The sequence below is a fragment of the Dermacentor albipictus genome, chromosome 1 (genome assembly GCF_038994185.2).
Source record: "Dermacentor albipictus isolate Rhodes 1998 colony chromosome 1, USDA_Dalb.pri_finalv2, whole genome shotgun sequence".
Taxonomy (NCBI): domain Eukaryota; kingdom Metazoa; phylum Arthropoda; class Arachnida; order Ixodida; family Ixodidae; genus Dermacentor; species Dermacentor albipictus.
In genome coordinates, this window is record NC_091821.1 from 210,600,336 (window position 1) to 210,622,231 (window position 21,896).

At 41.4% G+C, this 21,896-nt stretch overlaps 1 protein-coding gene across 2 annotated transcripts in view; it reads left to right on the forward strand.

Moving 5' to 3' along the window:
* LOC135906631 (uncharacterized) overlaps nucleotides 1–20,523 on the forward strand; it is a 42,272-nt gene extending 21,749 nt beyond the window's left edge. The window contains exons 3-7 of one of the 2 annotated variants that reach the window (XM_065438113.1): nucleotides 2,448–2,607; nucleotides 10,884–11,098; nucleotides 15,392–15,421; nucleotides 20,211–20,247; nucleotides 20,332–20,523. In XM_065438113.1, coding sequence (XP_065294185.1) covers nucleotides 2,448–2,607; nucleotides 10,884–11,098; nucleotides 15,392–15,421; nucleotides 20,211–20,247; nucleotides 20,332–20,351 — 462 coding nt within the window. In that variant the 3' untranslated portion in view covers nucleotides 20,352–20,523. The remainder of the gene's footprint in view (nucleotides 1–2,447; nucleotides 2,608–10,883; nucleotides 11,099–15,391; nucleotides 15,422–20,210; nucleotides 20,248–20,331) is intronic. The other variant, XM_065438114.1, reaches the window with a different exon arrangement.
* The last annotated feature ends 1,373 nt before the right edge of the window (nucleotides 20,524–21,896 follow it).

A 21,896-nucleotide genomic window follows, 5' to 3' on the forward strand; every position in this document is an offset into this window, starting at 1 on the left:
GAACAGCAAATAATGACAAGCAACAAACTGTTCCTAGGTCAAAGTGACTTCTTCAGCAATCTGGCTGTTGCCAATTTTACCTAGCTGTTTCAAGAACTTGTTTGTATATACTTGATGAAGCAAGAAGCATTCCTCTTGCATCCTTTCACCAGCAAAATACTGACATGTGTACTTGTTTATCCTTTTTCCAGGGGCTGCATTTCAGCCACTAACAACTTAGTGTTATCGTTCAGCACAAGACATGCCAGCATTATTTGGAGCTTACTCGAATGTTATCATTTATTCTATCTCTTGTGTATGTTCTCACCGCACCTTGTTTAATCAGATAATGTGCAACACGAATTGTGTAGTACTTTTCAGAAGGAATGTGGGCACCAGCAATTGCACTGGAACCTTCAACAAGTCATGTATAAGAGACAACACGCTTCACTTGCAGATCAGATTTCGGCAATTGGCGACTGTGCTGGTTGCTATCCTTGTGCTTCGAGTCTCACTTGTTTTTGTGGGCATAGGTTTGCCCAATATAATGTTGTTTTATGTTACACAGTTTGCTACTCTGTTCTCACTGTCACTATAACGTGACAACACTTACAGCAGAAGGTATGGAGACGGACATGCTATACATTTTCGCAAACAGAATAAGTTTTTTGTAAAACTTGAGGCAAAGTTTGTAAAATTATAATACAGGCTCAAATTCGTATCATCATCAGCCTGGTTACGCCCGCTGCAGGGCAAAGGCCTCTCCCATACTTCTCCAACAACCCCGGTCATGTACTAATTGTGGCCATGTCGTCCCTGCAAACTTCTTAATCTCATCCGCCCACCTAACTTCCTGCCGCCCCCTGCTACACTTCCCTTCCCTTGGAATCCAGTCCGTAACCCTTAATGACCATCGGTTATCTTCCCTCCTTATTACATGTCCTGCCCATGCCCATTTCTTTTCCTTGATTTTTCTTGTCCAAAAGAAAGATTTTTCTTGTCCAGTCAAGAAAATTCGTAAACATTAGGAGTAATTTGGAGAAGTTGGCAGTTATGCTAGCATGGTAAATAAAAGTACATTTTTTCTTTTGTTAATCTTCTGGTTGGCTTAGTACGTTCAAAGAAACTTCATTTTTGGGCATTTCAAGTTCTGGGTTGCAACTTAGATCAGAATAAATGCAGTAGAAACCAGCACAATGATGCGACTTGCATTCGCAAAATTTGTCATTTTGCATCCAAAGAAACCTATTTTCAATCATTGTGTTCTGTCATCCTTTAGGTGTCTTACCTTAACCCTTTCATGGTCAATGACATAAATATCAGCACCATGAACAAGTCCAAGATGGTCGATGCCGTATATTTACGGCGCCATCTTTACGTTTAAAAAGTGCGCCAATTTCCTAATTTCTTTCTTTCCTGACATGTGCTGCCACTATATGGGAATACAGGGAATTTTTTTCTCGCGCCTCCCTCTCTCGGTTTTCATTGTATGGTTTGTTTTAGAGCTAGTTTGCTCCGGCGTGTCTATATACTACCACTCATGCATTGGCGTGAGCGCGAGTGGGTGGCAGTTTGGGTTTTGTTCTGCGGGCAGTTTCAGCTTCTTGCGCTCGCAACACCGATGGCTATATCGTTACTAATCGCTCAAAGGGCGACCACCTGTTTCTCGCTCATTTAGTGCTCACAAGGGTTCACATAGGAAGGATGCCACCGTGCATGCGTTTGCTTTTCTTTTTCTTTTTTGGAGACTTGCGAAAACCAATTGCCTCTGGTTGGCGATAAGATGAAGATTAGCAGAAGTTTGTCACACGTGTTACTTTTTTGACGGGCACACATCCACACAGTTTTCTTGAGTGCGCTCACCTACGCAGTTTGATTACGCTATGGACGTAAATATTAGTCTAAGAGCAGGAACATTTGATACTTGCGAAATATTCTCGTGTGCGCATTTTCTAAGCCTTGAACTATGTGTATAACAATGCGTCATATTTTTCATTCTTATAAGTTTACTTTCTTTTTTATTGTTATTATTAATAAATAGTACATATATGCCAACGCAAAATATATTTTTTTTCACTTTACAGTCGCCCTAGAGAAATTGGAATCAGAAGAATTAGAATCTCGAATAAAAAAAATATCGACCCGTCATACGCAGGGTCAACGACCCTGCGTATGACGAAAAAAATTTTAAAAAATGACCCTGATTGCATGCTGTCTGATGCATGTTTGCCATGTATTGTCTGCCCTGTTTGAAGATGTACTTGTTCTTGAACTTTCAACATTGGACAGGATTGTCGCTCATGTCAACCTTATAGTATACACTACGCCAGTTGTTGTTTTGAAACCAGTGGCCAATTATTATTTTTTGTGCAAGCATTGCACTTTGTAACCACAGCAACAGGCGTATCCAACAATGAATTACAGACACAATGCAGTTTACGTGTTTTCTGGGTGCTGCTTGATTTCAGGACTGGGCTGTCTTAAAGAGGATCTGGAATGAGGCGGATCCAAAAAACCTTGACAAGGCGAAAGACCGAGTTCGAGTGGCCCTATTGAATATCAGATATGTGAAGCAAATAAAATCGGAGCACAAGAACTACCGGTGCTTTAGAATTGAAAACCAGCAGCGTGAGTTTTCAGATTTATTCAATTTTATGGGGTTTGGGAGTGTTGAAAAGCAAAGGAAGTGCATGCGGTGATGAAACAAGATCCTTACTTTGAACTAATGAAGCAGCTGTGGAGTCAGAAAAATAAATGAAGTTTGTGTAAAAGCGAAGACAAAAAGGAAAAAAAGGTGTCGCAGCACGAGGAAAACAAATAAATAAAACCAACACACACGTTAATTGATAAATATGAGCTCTTTGCTAGCTAATTTATCGACAGTGTAAGCTGCAAGTCTTTTTCACAGTAGTGAAAAAATTTCATTGTCACTCAGCCAAGAATAGTGGTGGGAAGCGTATGTAATATAGCACCATACTAAAAAGAGAGAGAGGGGGGAGAGAAAAAAGAAAAGAAAAGAAACATAGGAAAGGTTGCCAAATGTGACAGTTACAGTCTAATCTTCTATATAGTCTTCTAAACTAGTACCTTTAGTGTGCTTGCTAAAGCAGCCACTTAAGCAGCCTTAAGCACTGCCATTAAGTGCGAGAAAGGCAAGGGTAGCATGTATGCACGCAGATGTGGAAAACTTGTGTGAAACTGTGGGTGCCGGTTTGACTCCTGTTGTGAAATGCAGGATGCTATATTTAGGGGAAATGAAAGCCAATACAGATCAGTATGCCAAGGGGCACCACGTAATGTTACCCTCTATGGCCGGCAACCCAGTGGCTGTGTTGTGCTGCTGAGCTCAAGCTCGTGGGTTCAGTCCGGACCATAGTGGCCACAATTTATTGGGGGTGAAATGCAAAAAAAAACGCTCATGTACTTAGTAGATTTAGGTGAATGTTAACCCCTTAACTGGAGAATTGTCAACTCAAGAATGACTGTGCTTTGACGAGCTTTTTTTTTTTTTTTCGTAAACAAGAAAAATGCTTTTTACAAGACTTTGATATGCAATAAATTCCATTTATTTAACATGGTCTTATGCTCTTCACTTCAGAAGCTTGTTTTCGTGTGAAAAATCTTGAAGCACAGGGCAGCACACGAGACAACATCATAGTCCTTCACAGGACTACCTTGAAAAACCAACTGAGCTCTTATGGCTCCACAAGTCATGCCATTCTTTAGATTTCACAGGTGTTGTGACTGGCTTATTCAGTTGATCTCAACTTCTCTGTCACTACTTTTGCTGTCAGAGTCACTGTGAAGCTCCAACACATATTCATTGTCAGAGCCATCACCTGCTTCAGCAATGCCACCATTTCACAGTCTATCAAAGCTTCAGAAGTAAATGGCTTGGCATGTAAACGGCGGGTCCCATGGTGGAACGAAGATTGCAGGATCACTCGTAAGAAACAAAACAAAGCGTGGGGGTTGCTACGCGCTTCTCTCACTGCAGAGAATCTAGTCAACTTTAAGCAAGTAAAATCCCAAGGCAGGAGAACCCGCCGACTGGCCAGAAGAGAAAGCTGGCAGAATTATTTATCGAGCATTAACTCGTTTACAGACAAGGCCAAAGTCTGGAACAGGGTAAATAGAATTAGAGGGCGACAAACATATTCACTCCCTCTGGTAAATACACAGGGCGATACACTGCAAGATCAGGCAGACTCACTTGCGGAGCACTTTCAGAGCGTGTCAAGTTCAAACAATTATTCGCAATCTTTTCTCATATATAAACAAATAGAAGAACATAAGCCATTAACAAGAAAAAGTCGAGAGAATGAGCCTTACAACCGTCCTTTCAGTATTGCCGAATTGAGAGCTGCCTTGAGCGCATGCAAGAGCTCCGCACCAGGATCTGATAGAATCATGTACGAAATGCTGAAAAACTTACACAATGACACGCAAGTGACACTACTTACACTTTTCAACACTATCTGGGACGCAGGGTACCTTCCGACCGCATGGAAAGAAGCCATTGTGGTCCCTGTTTTAAAACAAGGCAAAGATCCTTTTTCAGTGGCAAGCTACCGCCCGATAGCCCTCACAAGTTGCATGTGTAAGGTATTTGAAAAAATGATAAATCGGCAACTGATACATTTCCTTGAACAGAACAAAATGCTTGATCCCTATCAGTGTGGCTTCCGAGAAGGGCGCTCCACAACCGACCATCTTGTACGTATTGAAGGAAATATCCGGGACGCATTTATACATAAACAGTTCTTCCTCTCGATATTTCTCGATATGGAAAAGGCGTATGACACAACGTGGCGATACGGGATCTTGCGAGACTTATCGGAAATGGGCATTCATGGTAATATGCTCAACGTAATAAAAAGCTACTTGTCCAATCGTACCTTCCGGGTGAAAGTCGGCAATGTGCTGTCACGTCCTTTTACACAAGAAACTGGTGTACCCCAGGGAGGCGTGCTCAGTTGCACACTTTTTATTGTTAAGATGACAACGCTTCGTGCTTCCTTACCACCGGCCATTCTGTATTCCGTCTATGTGGACGACATTCAAATAGGCTTCAAATCCTAGCTGTAACCTCGCAGTATGCGAGAGACAGGTACAGCATTGGTTTGAACAAGGTGTTAGGGGGGGCAGAGAAAAATGGTTTTAAAATCAATCCTCAAAAGAGTTCTTGTGTGCTGTTTACAAGGAAGAGAGGCCTGGTTCCGGATCCTTGCTTGGAAATGTGTGAACATCAGATACCTGTAAACAAAGAGCACAAATTTTTAGGTGTTATACTCGACAATAAACTTACTTTCGTCCCACACATTAAACATCTTAAAGAAAAGTGTCTGAAAACAATGAACCTAATGAAACTTCTATCCCAGACTACGTGGGGTAGTGACAGGAAGTGCCTAATGAATCTCTATAAGAGCCTCATCCGGTCGCGATTAGATTATAGTGCCGTGGTATATAACTCTGCCGCCCCGAGCGCGCTAAAGATGCTAGACCCTGTTCACCATCTAGGTATCCGCTTAGCCACGGGCGCTTTCAGAACAAGCCCGATTGAAAGCTTATGTGCCGAATCGAATGAATGGTCTCTCCACCTACAGAGATCATACATTAGCTTTACATATTTCCTTAAAGTACGCTCCAATCCTGAACATCCATGTTTTCATACCGTTACTGATATGACGTGCGCTACACTTTTCAGCAATCGCCCCTCCATAAGACAGCCTTTCTCGCTGCGTGTGAAGGAGCTTAGCGATGAAATGCATGTCCCACTCCTCAAGCATCGCTTAATGCACCTAACCAAGCTCTTACCTCCTTGGGAGTGGCAGGTGATACAATGTGACATATCCTTTATAAAAGTTACAAAGCACGCTCCTGAGGCTGAAATCAGAATGCATTTCCTAGAACTGCAGTACAAACACTCCTGCGCAGAGTTCTACACAGACGCTACGAAGTCAAATGCCGGGGTATCCTATGCAGCCGTCGGCCCATCCTTCTCGGAATTCAATGTACTGCATCCGGAAACAAGCATCTTTACGGCCGAGGCCTATGCATTGCTCTCTGCTGTGAAGCATATAAGAAGATCAAAACTTCCAAAAGCAGCGGTCTATACAGACTCTCTAAGCGTCGTGAAGGCCCTAATGTCACTCTACAAACATAAAAATCCTGTATTGAATGAACTGTATTCGGTATTGTGTAAAGCGTACTCATCTAACCAGAACATCATGATATGCTGGGTCCCTGGCCATAGGGGAATCGAAGGTAACGTTCTCGCGGACGAGATGGCCACGTCAATCACATCGCAAGCTGTTAACCTTACCGCTGATGTGCCTGTCACAGATCTGAGGCCTTTGTTACGAAATAAACTGCGACATCACTGGCAGTGCACGTGGGATGCGCAAACAAATAACAAACTGCACGTTATAAAGCCCCAGATAGGTCTTTGGCCCTCCCCAACAAAATCTCGGCGAACAGATGTCCTATTCTGTCGCCTCAGAATAGGACACACGTTTGGCACCCATAGTTATCTGCTTACTGAAAGTGAACCTCCAACCTGTGGTAGATGCGGTGAGAGGCTTACCGTCCTCCACGTGCTCCTGGAGTGTCGGGAAGCCGAAACGGAGAGAAAGAAACATTTTCCGCTTGCTTACCATTATAACATCCCTCTACATCCGGCTATGTTTCTCGGTAAGGAACCACTTTTTGACACCAAGACAGTCCTCAACTTTTTAAATGATGTTGTGCTACATGTAATAAGACCATTAAACTCGTAGCGCATCCTCTTTCCAGAGGATGCCGCTGTGATAGTTATAGCACATGCCTCCAGGCCCTTGTGTCGCAAGGGCTCTAACGAGGCCATGGTGCTCTAGTTAATTTTAGAAACTCATGAAATTTTTAATATCGTATCATTATTTTGAAATGCACCTCAATGCTCATAGTACGCGTCATTTGTCATCGCCATAATTTTATTACACATACAGTTTACGCACTTTACAGCGACTATATTTTAGGCCCCTTTACAGCCACGTCACATCAACTCCATAGAACCCATCACTCCACTGCGAAATCATTAACACTTGCATGGCGCTCTTTGGCCATACCTGGCCCTTGCGCCAAGAAAAACCACACATTCATTAATTCATTCTGTCAAAGCTTTTTGCAGAATGTATGTTTGGAAGTTTGACACAATTCGCACCAAAATCGGGAGTTCCTGTGCCCAGAAAGTTGCGCTTCTCTAGATGTGCTCCTCACCACATGCTGTCACTTTGCTGTCTGCATGATGTAATGGTAGACAGTAAATTTATTCTTCAATAGTAAAGTGGAGCCATCCGGAAAATAAACATCTCACCACCACTCACTATTTTTTTTTTGATGACATGGCAGAACCTATCCAGCTTGATGAAAAAAGTGTTTCTTTCCAATTGTGATTTTCTACGTGGAGAGGGACTCGTGCTGTGTGTCGATGCTCTCCGCACTATACAGTGGTGGTGATGATGATTATTATTATTATTATTATTATTATTATTTAGTGGCATCCCCTCTCTAAAATGGGGACGTGACAAATGGTCACATAGCCTGCTTGAGTTAATCAGGCATGCTATACATGCTCTTCATTCTACTATTTTTTGTATTGTGAGCAACAATATACTTATTGTGAGTATATATCTACGTATACTTGTATGACACATGTAGCACTTGTTTATCATTTTCGGGTGACCACCTTTCACCATCTAACAAATGTTATTGCTCAGCGTGGGACGCGCCCACATGTATCAAAAATTTCTCTAATGTTATTGATGTTTTTACCCGTAGTCTGTTGTCACCAAAGCTTGTGTAATCTGATTTCATGTGCGACGCGAATTGAGTAGAATTTTCTAGAAGACACGTGGGCATTAGCGATTTCTCTGGAACCTTCGATAACCCATGTATAAAAGCCAACATGCATGAAAGCTGTGGTATAGTGCAGTGCATGGTTATCGCTTTCAGTGTTTAATTGCACTTTGTAATGGAGACATAGGTTATAATCCCTATAACTGTGGTGGACAAAGTTGTTTTTCTTTGCCCTGTCGGTGATGGTTATAATCAGGATGATCGAGGAGGTATAGTTAATATGACACTTTCCGTAATTGAGCATACACCCCACTATATATTTTGAATTTGTTTACCAGAAACATGAAAAGCTTTGCTTCCATATATTATTCATGTCTTATACTGAACTACCAGTTCATTTTGTCCATTAACTTTTCTGAATTGTCTTTATTGCTGAAAGTAGCATATGCAGAATGCATTGCTGTTCTTTGGTTTTTGCAGTAAGCATATGTGTACTGTGTACTGAATACTGCTCTGTTACAGTGTGCATTGTTCATTTGACTAATTCTAAACCCATTGGGGTCATACGTGTGCCAGTTTCAGTAAGATTTTGGGAAGTTTGCAAGATGCACAAACCTTGTGTTTATTGCAGCACCTTTTGTGAACATTTCAACTACGATAACTGCACTTCACAGCATCCTCATACAAGGGTAGCACAATTAATTCAGTGACACATTAGAAGGAATTTTCGCTTTTCGTGGCACAGCACACTTAGAGGATGGCGACGTTTTCTCCACATGCATTTTATGGAAAGAACTCTCGTGTACATAGTCTACTTGAAGTAGAATTTAGGGCCAAGAAGGGGAATATATTCCACCTTCAGACAACCAGCAAACACCCATTGGTGGGAGCAGTGAAGAAGAAAATGAGGATGAAGACCCCATAGAGGACGGTTCCTGTAGTGATCACCTACAATGTGATGCTTGCTGGAGACTGTACACTATAGCCTTAGTAATAGTCATTTTTCTTGAGTAAGTCACCTCTCACATGGTTGTTCAGAGCTATGAATGATCTTTCTGCATGCCTTCTATAACATATGAAATAGTTCATGATCAGGCGACGTATTCTGCAACGATCACTTTTGGCTACAGTGTCAACTCATTGATAGTATCGCCGTCAGGCGTGCGCTGGTTGACTGGTTAAGCAAAATTGGATGATGTAGTGCTCAACCAGCCAATCACCGCACGCCTGATGCCCAAGGCATGGCCAAAGCAATAGTATCGCCGAAGCTTGATGTTCGCAGAATGAAATCTCTTAGCTTCTTCCTAGTAAGCTGCATCCTGGGCCAAAAATCTGCTTCAATCCATTTTCATTAAATGAAAACAGCAAAACATCACTAACTTTACGCTCATCACTTTACGATGCCAGCGTAAAATTGTATACGATGAGACTTGGTTTCTGGCTCTTGCGAGTAAGAGCAAGTAGAAGAGAAAATTCGTATTGATGCGGTTGACCTGCGTGCAGCCATGTTGTATACATATTCACCGTCACAGCAGTCCTGCAATTAATGCTAACCACAGGTCACTACTCATAGTCCCTAAATGCTCACTTGTGTGCTGATGTTTTTCTTTGAGTTCCCAGCTCAAATGAGCTGCACTCACTCCATCATCTGTAATTTCCAGACAGTGCTTCAAAAATAGTTGGTAAAACCTACGCCAGCGCTCTTTAGTTTGAACGTCAGTTTATTGTGAATAATTTTTGATCTCCTAGTACTTTGGTAACAAGGTTACACTGTATTGGGTTTGACTCTGGGCTCTTGGTTTTCACCTCTGCAAATATTTGGGAGCGCCATTGTTGCAAGCTTCATCTGTGACTACAAGTTCGAGCAGGTAACATCAAGTCCCAAGTACCCACATGGGAACGGTTTAGCAGAAGTTACTGTAAAGATACTCAAGCAGTCTCTGAATAAAGCAGAAAACCCCTACCTGACTTTGCTTGCCTACTGTTCATGTCCCCTCAAGAATGGTTACTCTCCGGCAGAGCTTCTGATGGGAAGAAAACTGCACACATCACTTCCAGTAACCGCTGTGACATTTCTTCCCCGACTCCCTAACTACAACAACTTGCGGACGTTTGACGAAGAGTGCCGTAAGAAGCAAAAGACACACTATGATGGTTGCCACAGGGCATGCACCATGCCAGACTTACAGGACCATGCGGAAGTCTGGATTGTAGACTTAGGCAAGCCAGGCACCGTTGAGTGGTGGGTAGCAGAGCCCAGGTAATATTGGGCTGAAACAGATTATATACATCTGTAAGATGCGACAGGACTCATCTTGTCCCACTGCCAAGTACCTTTGAAGACCTTGGAGGAGAGGACAAAGTGGAAACTCCTCCGGCCCAACCAGATGACCAGGAAACTCCTACGTCCCAGACTGAATCGTTGCAACCTGCATTGCTGATTCTGCAAGAAGTTTCATCACCATGCATGTGCCGATCCGACGCACTACTACACAAGATCTAGCAGATGCGTCATGCCAGCGAAAAGATATTAGTGCGTCTGCCGGCTCTTTCCGAAAAAGGGAAATCTGTGCAGCCTACTCATTTTCGTCGATGGCCAAGTCGCCAATTTTCAAAAGTTGCACCATGAGGCATCCTTTCCAACGCTAGGTGCATATTTTTCTGCCATGGCTACATGGTGCTGCATTGTAATCATGCGCTCAAATGTGTAAGATGTCACCTAATTTCACTGTATGATCTTTCGCTTATTTCACAATAAGTTTCACTACAGCACCTTTATATTCTGGTTTATTTTAAGTGTTATCAAGTAGAGTCTTGTGTGGCAACAATACTGGCATACCCTGAGGTGCACTCCGTGTCTGCATCAAACAGAGCGCCCTTTAGGTACTAATGGAGCTGTGCATGTTGTGTTGTGCATTACTTTATGAGAGGCTGCTGTGCACAGGCTGTGTATCCTATACAAATAACATACAAGAGTACAGCATGATGAACTTGTTGTGCATGCACTAATGGAAGATATAAGCTGGTCTGCAGCTGCAAAAGCAGGTGAAAATTTTTTGTTCATGCAGTTCTTGATGACACAAAACGCAGATTGCGTCTCAGGCAGCAAATGAGAGATGGTATTTTGAGTCACGTTAAGTTTTGTGCCATCCACAAAACTGCCTATGCACCCTGCTGCTGCAAGTGCTGCTCTTGGAGGACTCCACCTGTGCCAATATTTCCAGATCAAAAGGAAGGAGACATCACATATATCTGCGACCAATTTGAGTTCTTCTGCACGCAGGTAATTTATGCAATGGTAATGGTTCAGAGAACCATTTTTCTGTGGTTCACAGAACATGCAGCATGTTTCTTTTTATACAAAACGTTTTAAGAAAAGGCTATCGTACACCAAATGGCATTTTTGCAGAGGAGTTGTAAGGCGAGGTAGACATATGTTGTGGCACTAAAGCGGACGAGTCAAGCACCTGCTTGCTGGTAGATATGGCGAAAGTTCCAGCATGTCGCCTCAGAGGTTTTTCAGCGTGCCATGGGCAGCCACAAGTGGCACCTAATCTCAGTGGTCATGCCAAGGAGTCGTGCATTCTGAGTCTTGCATCGCTTCTGACAAGCAGTAATGGCAGAATTTTTTCCATTACGGCATCAAAAATGTCCACTTTTGTGAGCTTGTGCACCAGTAAAAATCCCTGGTTCGATCCTGGGTTTTGGCACCACTTGAAATGTAGCTAAACAGTGGGGATTAGACCCCAGACCTTGATGTCTACCTGATTTGTCATCTGGCAATAATTGAGCAAGCCAGCACCTGTGGCCACTGCTCGTGTTCGGCGCACCTTCTCCTTTTTTATTTGCAACCTTTCGTGATGCATCTACTATTCATATTTATAACGCAACGTTTCGCACGGAGGCTGCTCCATATCTGGACTATCTGAAGCTAGGCTTTTTATGTGGCCTAAAATTTTGTTGCAGTTGCCCATCAACATAGTTTCACGAGACTAATTGACAAAAATTGTATATAACTTTTCTTTTATTCGAACGTTAGGGGAAGTTATTCTAATGACAAATATATTTAACATAAGTTTATTGAGAAGACAAATTCACAGAAATGTTTCAATTGACATTTTACTAAAACCTTGGGGGCAGTTTAATTATTTGGCAATATATGGAGTTACTTTCCTTGTTACATCGTAGACTTTCACCAGTTTCAGTTTCATTATTGTGGTTAGCAGTCACATAGTGCTTTTATTGGCCAACTGCTGTGATACCTTGTGAAGTTTTGTTACATAATGTTACTGTATATAATCCATGATCACGTGTCATTAAATGTTCTTTCCCCACTCTCTATCTGCGTTCGCTTGTCACTGCGTTGTCCTGCCTGTGGCATACTTTGTTTGGCCGGTCAAGTTTTCCACCAGCTATGTCAGTGACACTATGCACATGTTAAGGCATCCCCATTTTTTCTCAGTCTTTAAATTGCACCTAATGGGGTATAGTGATCATTAAATTTCAACACTCGGTTCAGGCAATATTGAAACTGAGCATGCTAGAGGGGCCAAAACAATAGCTCCACTATTGAATCAGACGTACAGAAACACCCTTTGTCAAAATGCGTGACAAAGTTTGCATGATGGTACATTATGTCACACCAATAAACTGCAGACATTTACACCTAGGCTATGTGGTTTGCTGGTACCCGTGAGATTGAAGTGCCATTCTGATGCAAGCATCTGCTGCGACGTGCTGTCGTGCAAACTTCATCACACACTTTGTCACAGGGCATTTCCATTTGACATAACAGCAGGGCTGCCTTTTTGGTATTTCCGGCCTTGCTCAGTTTCAACATTGCCTGTGTTGAACACTAAAATTCAAAGATAAATGCTCAAATTAAGTGTGATTTTCAAGATTTTAAGAAAATGTAGGTGTCTTCAAATGCAACTGCTTCCAAATTTGCCATATAAGCAAGTGCTCCCAAGGTTTTAATAAGAAGTAAAGTACCAATATTGGTTCACCCCTTAGCTCAAGAAATTTCTTACTCAGAGGGCTTTCTTTCTGTTTCTGATTGGGAATATTCTTGTAATAAAAAGCAGGATTTTAATGCTAATTAAGGAAATTACTAACTCGTAGATTAAACAAAAGTACCTTACTGAAGCTTATTGTATGCATAGTATAAAACAAAATAAGTACCTTGTAATCAACCGAAATTGTGGAAGGAATATATACAGGGATTTCTCATTTTCCTCGTATAAGGTGCGTATGTTACAGTGCTTTATTTTACAAAGGCAGGTTTGGCAGCGTGTGGTACAGCTCAAAACAAGGAATTACACAGAGTCACATTCTGATTGTATTCATCAACTATGATCAAAACCAGCTCATCCTGTAAAAAGTGTTCAATATATTCAAATAATTCAGCAGGTGAGCTTACGGTAAACTTTTTACCGGATACAGCCAAAAAATAAAGGCATGGAGGCTGTGGCAGAGCTCTGTTCATGTAAATTTTAGTCCACTGATGCATGGTGCAACATCTTGCTCCGAGCTTTCCTATTTGTCTTCCTCACCCAAAGAGCCGCTGATCACTAATATCTATCTCGTGAAACAATCTACACCTCGGTGTCTGAAGCATCATTGTTGGAAGAACGTGATGAAGAAATGCCCCTTTTCCTTTTTTCTGCAAGACGAGCCAGCGATACACGCACTCCCTCTGCTGGATGTTATTTTGAAAACTCCGCACATGCACCGATTGGCACACGAAAACCCATTGCTGTGGTAGAAGGAAAAAGAAATTGCTGGGCACATACCGCCATCTGCTGACTAAAACACCAATTAAGCCAGGACGAGCGTCTCTCGTCCAAAATGCTCAAGGGGTGAACAAATACCGCAAGTACGAGCCAGACTTGTCCTTAATGCTTTGAGAACGTGTCAGTGTTGATGAGCGTGGTGCATCCAGAATGGTTAAGGGGTTATTAGTCTTCTGAAACTTGTATTATTAGTGGCAAAGTAAGTCAGCCTCGCCTTTTAGCTGTGCAACAATGCCACATGTAACCTATGCTCATAGCCTTCTTTCTTAGTTTCTCCAAAGGGCCACATAAAGAGGCGTGAGAAACACAACTTTGCAGTTATCTTTGATCTTATTGCCCAAGAGTTTCGGCCGGCGGACCAACCTTCTTCAAAGGCTGCAGCAAATGGAACCCTTGAATACAGCTCAAAATGTAGTTACAGAAGCTGTAGCCGTTGTAGAAGGTTGGGCCACAAATTGAACTGTTGAGTGATAAAATAGAAAATAGAAAATAACCGTGAAGTTGTTTCTCACCCCTGTGTGTGCATGTGTACGTGTGTGCATGTGTGTGCGTGTGTGTGTGTGTGTGTGTGTGTGGTGATGAGAAATGAGAAACACAACTTCACAGTTATCTTCTCGCTCGGCCAGCAGCATGCATTCACAGTTATTAATGCTTGGCCAGCAGCATGCATTTGCACCATCATGCGATAAGAGACGCATGCCCAGACGCCTACACCTGGCATAACACCCTGTCGCGGGCCAGTTTTGCTGCAGCCGATCTTGTTCATCCATCACACGCTTGAGAGCAGCTGAATAACAGTGCACAAGCACCCCATCACGTGGTATTTTTTCATATTTCGTGGGCTTTCTTTGAAACGTGGAAAAAAGGACCACGTCAGATATATTGTGTTGGAAACAATTTATTGAGAGGTTTCGCAGGGTGCTCTACAACTTTGCATATCACACTTGCGGTCTGCAACCAATACTTAAAAAGTTGACTAATTCATCATAACTAATCGGTTATATAAGGGGAAAATAAAAAATAACCTGAGTAACTCTAGGCCAGTGCCAGCATTATGCATTCGGTTCAACTCACGTCTGGAGTGCCTTTCAGTTTTAAAACTTTGGCTCAAGTTATGTTGTGGGACAACTTGTGTATATGTGTGTATATATATATATATATATATATATATATATATATATATATATATATATATACACACACACACACGTACATACCATAGACAAGAGGCTAGCCCATAGACACCATGTTTACTTGTTCACTTCTTCCTCCTCCACGTCCCTCTCTTCTCATCCCTCGCACTGCCCTGTATACCTTTTTTCTTTACGATATACTGTGTCCCATGTAATTCGTACCTAAATTTTGAAATATGCAAGTACAGAACCAAGGTCATCTTGTTTGTCGTCACTTGGAGCAAGTCAGTATCATTTCTGTATTTGGGCTAATTACATAATTAGTTATTAATTAATCAACTGCTCAAATGTTATATTCAGACCAAAGTGTCAGTGAGAAAATGGTAGACCATCCTGAAAAATTCTTGATCCAGGTTTCTTTTGCTCAATGCGGGCTGTATAAAAGTTCTTTTCAAGCCTGAAATAAACTCTGCAGAACACGAAAAAGTGCCGCATGACTGGTTGCATGGCACAATGAAGGAGGAAGGTTTAATAAACACATTCAGACTCTGAGTAAAGGCCTTAGTGCAATGTGCTGGGTTTCTGAAATCAAAATTCATTGCTTCCATGTCTTGTTTGACATCACTTTAATGCTTGCTATGTTCTTTCTAGGTGTACCCTCATGTTCAATGTTGGTACAGGGTAAGTCTTGCATATTCAACTCGAGTGTTGGCACTGGCTAGCTGGTGCATATTGAAGTTAAAGCAGCATGAAGCATCAGGGCCAAACATGAATGGGGATTACAGTGCTTTGTTGTTCATGCGTGGTCTTGCTTTTCTTCCTTACATGCTGTTTTGACTCCATATTTGAGCTTGTGGTAATTGAAGACATCAGAAATATATGTGCAATGCAAATTGGCCAGTATATTGTGCATTTGAACATTTAACTGCAATTTTCTGGTCCTTACTCCCTAAAACATGCAAGTTATGGTGTCGAACTGCAGCAACAGCTGTTATTGTTATAATTTCATGGAATGAAAAATGTTAACATTTTTTCAAGGACTTCATTCGTAAAATATTATGGCAGAACGTGAAAAACAGACTACATTTCTATTCGGGATTTAAGAATTTCGTAAATGTTTTTCCAGCATACGCATTTCTTGTTTGTTTTTGAACTCGCTCAGAGCGTTTCATGTTCGGGATGTGACTCACAGGTTGAGTATATGGTTTTAGCTACGAACAGCCACCAGTAAAATAAAATGTCAAAATTGGGCAATACTTAGAAATGGCACTTTATTGGATTCTTTTGGCATTCATATTAAGATTTTTTCCCCATTAATGTTACACAATGTTGGCATTGCATGTGCTTTGTAAATTGCTCTCATGTTTATGCTAGAGTGCACTATATACTTCATAAATCATTGCTGGCTATAAAATGTGCAGGACATGTGTGTTTTATGCATATCTTAAGAAGTATGCCGTAAAAGCACCATTCTTCTCTGCATCCACACTCACTCATAAAAGGGCCCTCAAACCTTATTTCTTACCTCTAAGCAGTATGCACGCTAGTATGAGAGTGATGCCTTTCAAGGAACATATTCCAGAAGAAATTTCTAACCCAATATGGATAGAGATATGAGTGCAACATTTAGTTTCCCCATTCCCCCTCAGCTCACTGACGAATGCACCACATATATTCGAGGAATGTTCAAGAAACATCCGACTCCGGACTTTATGACGCCAAGTGTAGATCCCCAGAAATTCAGATGACTTATCTAGATGGCATACACGGTGCACTTATGGTACCCCTTCGAGGCTAGTCTCTGACAAAAGTGCGTGAGGGCAACAAAGAAGCATTGGCAGGATGGGCAGGATTCATTAGCAACTGCCGCTTCACTGTTTCCTAGAAAATATGGAAGGGTACTCATACATGTACACAATGGCTTGCGTCTATGTATAGGCTGTTGCCCTACATCTTTGTTGACATTGCATAAAACGCAGAAGAAAAAAAAGCGTGGAATTTGATCCCCCATGGGATAAAGCTGTAATCAACTATATAGAGAGCTATAGCTATAGTGATTGTAAATACCCTGCGGCATGCAGAGAAATACTTGTATATCTCATGTTAACAGCAGCTCATTCCACATGAAACGTCCCAGACCTCAAAAGCTACTGCTGCTGTGTGCTGATACTGCTGTGTGCCATTATATATGCAAGTATGAATGAGGTGAATGATCTGGCATAAGTTATCGCAAGTTTGTTGCGACCAACTTATGTGCAAGAAATAGGTAGATTGAGGCTATTTCAAGGAAAGGTGATAATTTTTTTCTTCAGTATTGTTTCACATCTAGGGGAGTTGAAAGCTTGCAACCTCAAACTTCAGTGGTAGATTTTTCAGATAGCACAGCGGCAGCATAAAGAGGATGCAAAGCATATGTATGTAATGAAGATATATGTGCAATTCACTTTTCGAAGTCACAAGCAACTTTTAAGAGTAAACTGGTGATCATGTCCTGGAACGTTACAGTGGCTTCCAGTTATAAATCACAGAAGAGCGATTACCTTTACAAATTGGACAGAGAATTAAATTGTTGTGAACTTTACGAACTCTATAAACACTGTGACTTAATGTGCAAATACTGTGCTGTTTGTTACTGCAGGCAAAAAGGCAATATGAGTGGTTATATAACACTGTATTGGAGAGCAGCAGACTGCACGCGCCTACATTTTTCCTGTTTGGACATTCAACTTTGAAAGCCAAGTGACCAATCATAGTCTTGTGATATAGCCACAGCAGAACAGCTACCGTTCTCATTACAGTGCCACTTCGGCCAACCGTAGAGTAGGAGACAAACACGTCATGAAAGCGACGTACACCAACAGTCAACAGATGAATGGACTTGGTACAGGTGGCTCCCATAGAAGCCAGTTATCTGTGCCTGTGCAAGCCTGGAGCTCCAGTAGTTTATGTCATAAATGGCATATGTTTGTCATTTCCCCACTTTTAATATTTATTTATTTATTTTATTTATTTACAGATACTGCCAGCCCTGACACAGGGCTATAGCAGGAGGGGACTACAAACATGTACAAATCAAATATTTTGTACATAGAAAATTGTACATTTAAACACAAAAAAGTACAATAAATTAAAATTATTAACACCAAGAGGTAACAGCATAAACTGCTGAAAATAACAAAGACACAAAGTAAACTATATTACTTACAAACTAGGATATCTCCAATGTGTTTTGCGAAGAAATCAATTGATAAGGATGAAACGGCTTCTTCCGACACGGAATTCCATTCTTGGATAACTCTTGGAAAAAAGCTATACTTGAAACAATCGGTATGAATAACAGGGGGACGAATAAACATTGAATGACGATTTCTAGTGGTTTCACCGGAAAGAACTTCAAAAAAGTCTGTATACCTAATATGAACATGATGATGAATTACTAGGTAAATATATTTAAGTCTTTCATATATAGCTCTAGCCTGTAATGTCGGTAGGTCTGCCTGTACACAAAGTTGAGAAGGGGAGTCCGTCCGCCGATATTAATTGAATATGAATCTGACTGCCAGACACTGTATTCTTTCGATTTTTGATATATTTATAGCAATGTAAGGGTCCCAGACAACCTTTGCATATTCAATAATAGGTCTAATTAATGTTTTATAAGCTAGAAGAATACAGGGGGATGCTAGAAGAATATAGGGGGTTGGGGCAGTCAGGTATGTAGAAGAACACGCCATAGATGTGAGCTTTTTACAGCAGCAGATATGTAGTGGCTAACTTCGCTTCATTCTGTCCTACGCGGAGGCAAATTAATCACACAATCATTTCTTCTCTGCTGTTTCACACCAGAAGGAAAATGGCGCTTGACCAGCTAGGCTCACGGACAGTAGACTTGCAATTCAGCAGCGTAGCTTTTTGGGCTTGTTGGTGCATCATTTGAATAGCAATTAATAGCGCGCAGAGGATGAGACAGTAAAATTCAGACACACAGTACTCATACTGTTTGTGTGTGTCTGAATTTTACTGTTTCGTCCTCTGTGCACTATTCATTGCTATTCAAAGACATGCAATAGCCTGCAAACTGAAATTTGTTTTACACTTGTCTCCTACATCAGGGCTGTCCATGATTCAAGTTTTGTATAACTCGTATTCTGCTGATCTGTAGTGCTTGCAAAACAATGATTCAGCACCATGCACAACATCTCATGTCTGATAACTATTTAGACCTGCTGAGGACCTCGAAGCAGTCATGGTTAATTACTTTCATCACACAAATGTATTATTGTAAAATGTTGTTGCAGGGGCATCAACACTGGAACAGCATTCATGGATACTTTCCTGCCATTTACATCGTATAAAAAGAATGCATCCATATTTTATGCATAAGGAGTTGATAAGCATGGAAAGAATTCAAGAGTGGCCTGCACGTGTTTTGCATTGAAGCAGTCCAATTGTGCCTTCCTGCGAGATTGGTTGTGGATTTCAAAAATTTTTTTCTCACCTCAAGGAAACTTTACTCAAATTTAAATTTGTAGACCCGTGACAACAGAGAGCGGATAGAACCATCAATAACATTCGAGAAACTTCCACTTCATGCAGGCCCGTCCTGCGCTGAGCGATAACGTTTGTTAGATAGTGAAACAAACAAGCACACATGTCATTGTGAAGTCCTGCTGTACAGCGTTGCTAGAATCAGTATTATAAGGCAGTAAAAATTGAATTATGAGGTTTTATGTGCCAAAACCACTTTCTGATTATGAGGCACGCCGTAGTGGAGGACTCCGGAAATTTCAACCACCTGGGGTTCTTTAACGTGCACCTAAACTAAGTACACAGGTGTTTTCGCATTTCACCCCCATCGAAATGCTGATATCCTTTAATTTGCATTATTTTCTATTTACACCCTAATGTGTCTCAATTCACAGATAGACAAATTCATCGACTAATTCCGCGTCCACATCAGTTTTTGTATAATATGCTGCATTTGAGGAAGGCTCTTACGCTTTAAATTGTTTTGGGAAGAGGTTCCATAGGCTCGTATAGTCAAGCTGAGCAGCTCACTTGTTCTGTACATGTTTGCTTCTGTTACTTAGCCGTCATGTCGCACACAATTTCGATAGAGCTGCACACTGAAATGAACACAATCTTAATTGAAAAGGACAATTAAAGTTGAAAGCCATTCTGCAGCTTTCCCTAAATATAAATACCTGAGTATTAGAAGCAATAAATATTGGTTAACTGTCTCATTTCTATTTCCACTTCTGGAATTTAGTTATTGTTGCCACTGTGTTATGGATCTAGTGTTAGTAGTAAGCTTGTGCATGGAAATGTGGTTTTCATGTTGGCGCATGTGGTTGCATGGGCACCTACCTCAGAGCAGTCACATTCCAACCCGCAGAGTTGGAATTTGCTAGCATATTTGCATTTAATGATGACTCTTCTTTTTTTCTCTCTCTCTGCTTGTGGTTGGTAGATGGATGACTATGGGAACTTGCAGTTAACAAGTACAGGTGGGTTACATTTGCCTGCACCTATAGCAAGCTTTCTTTGTTCCTTTTGGTTTCGTCTCTCATATATTTGTTTTTCTTTTTCAGATCACCCCAGTTTCATCTAAGGGTACTTGTTTGTTGCATTTAGTATTCCAATTAAAGGTTATTGATTTTATGAAATGCCTAGCAAGCAGCTTGGCTAACATGCACAGTTTTAGTCACTGTTCTCTGTAATCATGATTGTATATTGCATCTTATATTTCATCATTAAAGTTGTCTTCGTTCCATTGTAGTTTATGTAGCGGTGGCATTTCCTTCCTGCTGGATGGCCAGTAATCAGCCAAATGAAAGGAAATATGAGAGCTGTGTATAAAGCTCTTGACAGTTCTTGCATTTACATACTATGGATTATTATGAGAAACTGTGAGAACATGCAAACAATGTGTTGTAAAATATTTATACCAATTGTATTTAGGGTTTAATATTTCTTAGTTAAAACTAGAAAGAATAAAAAACGATACGCCAAATATTTTTCGGTAGTTCGGTTTTAACCGACAAGTGTCACTGAAAGCAAAGTTTCCAAAGAGCTAAGACGCCAGTCGGTGTGCGGCTATGCGTCAACGTGCACTCCAGTGCAATGAGTGTGCGCAAGTTCAAGATCACCTGCCATGGTGCACCCAAAGATTCGTTACTCATCTCGTGTTTCCGTCCATTCTGCTTGTTGCTGCGACAAACATGAGAAATGGAAAGGGGAGGCAGCCCTGACCCGTGTCCTTCCAGTCTTTTCGCTGGAGTAGGTAACTGAGCACAAGGAAGCTGGCTGATGGTAACACGGGGTCGTATGTATATCCTTGTCATTCTTTTTCTATGCAGTAGACTTCCGTTAATTCGACTTCAGTTAATACGAATTTTTGGTCACTCAATCCTGACCGAAGGCACTGGTCGGCGCCCATGCATTTTTAAGGGTCTGAACTGCCGTTATTTCGATCCTAAAATTGGCGTTCGCCGATCATTCAAACTTGACAAGTAAGCATGCACATGCCTGACCCCTATGGTAGCCCGATAGCGATCGCTTTAATGTCAGTATCTGTCTTAATTGGTGGAGTTTAGGGGACAGTCAATGCGCTGAACACACTTCATCTCCCGTCTAAAACGTCTATTTTCGGCCTGCGCTAGGAAGATTTTTCAAACATACTTCGGAGGCTGTCGGGAAGGAAAAAAACGTGTTTCATGATGCGAAACGCTCTAAATCTTGTTCAAAGTGGGACAAGTACTTCAAATGCCTGCGCAAATACGCTAGCAATGTGAGACAATCCAAAAAGAAGTTCTTCCACCACGATTTGCCTAACATCATATGTGTCAACCCCAAAAAATTTTGGAATATTCTGAAACCAAACAATAGCTCCAATAACATTTCTTGACTTATCCTGACGGTTCAAACGTGCCGCTTGATCAGCGGTCAGACGTAATGAACTCTTATTTTTCTTCTGTTTTCACTCGTGAGCCTGCAGTGAAGGACTTTGGTTTGCCCAGCCACAGTTTTCCCCTCATGTTTCCCATTACGATTCATTCTCAAGGCATTATGAAACTTATTGAAAACCGAAAGATTTCTAGTGCCCCCGGGCCAGATAACATCACTGCTAAGATACTAAAAGGTACGAAAGCAATTT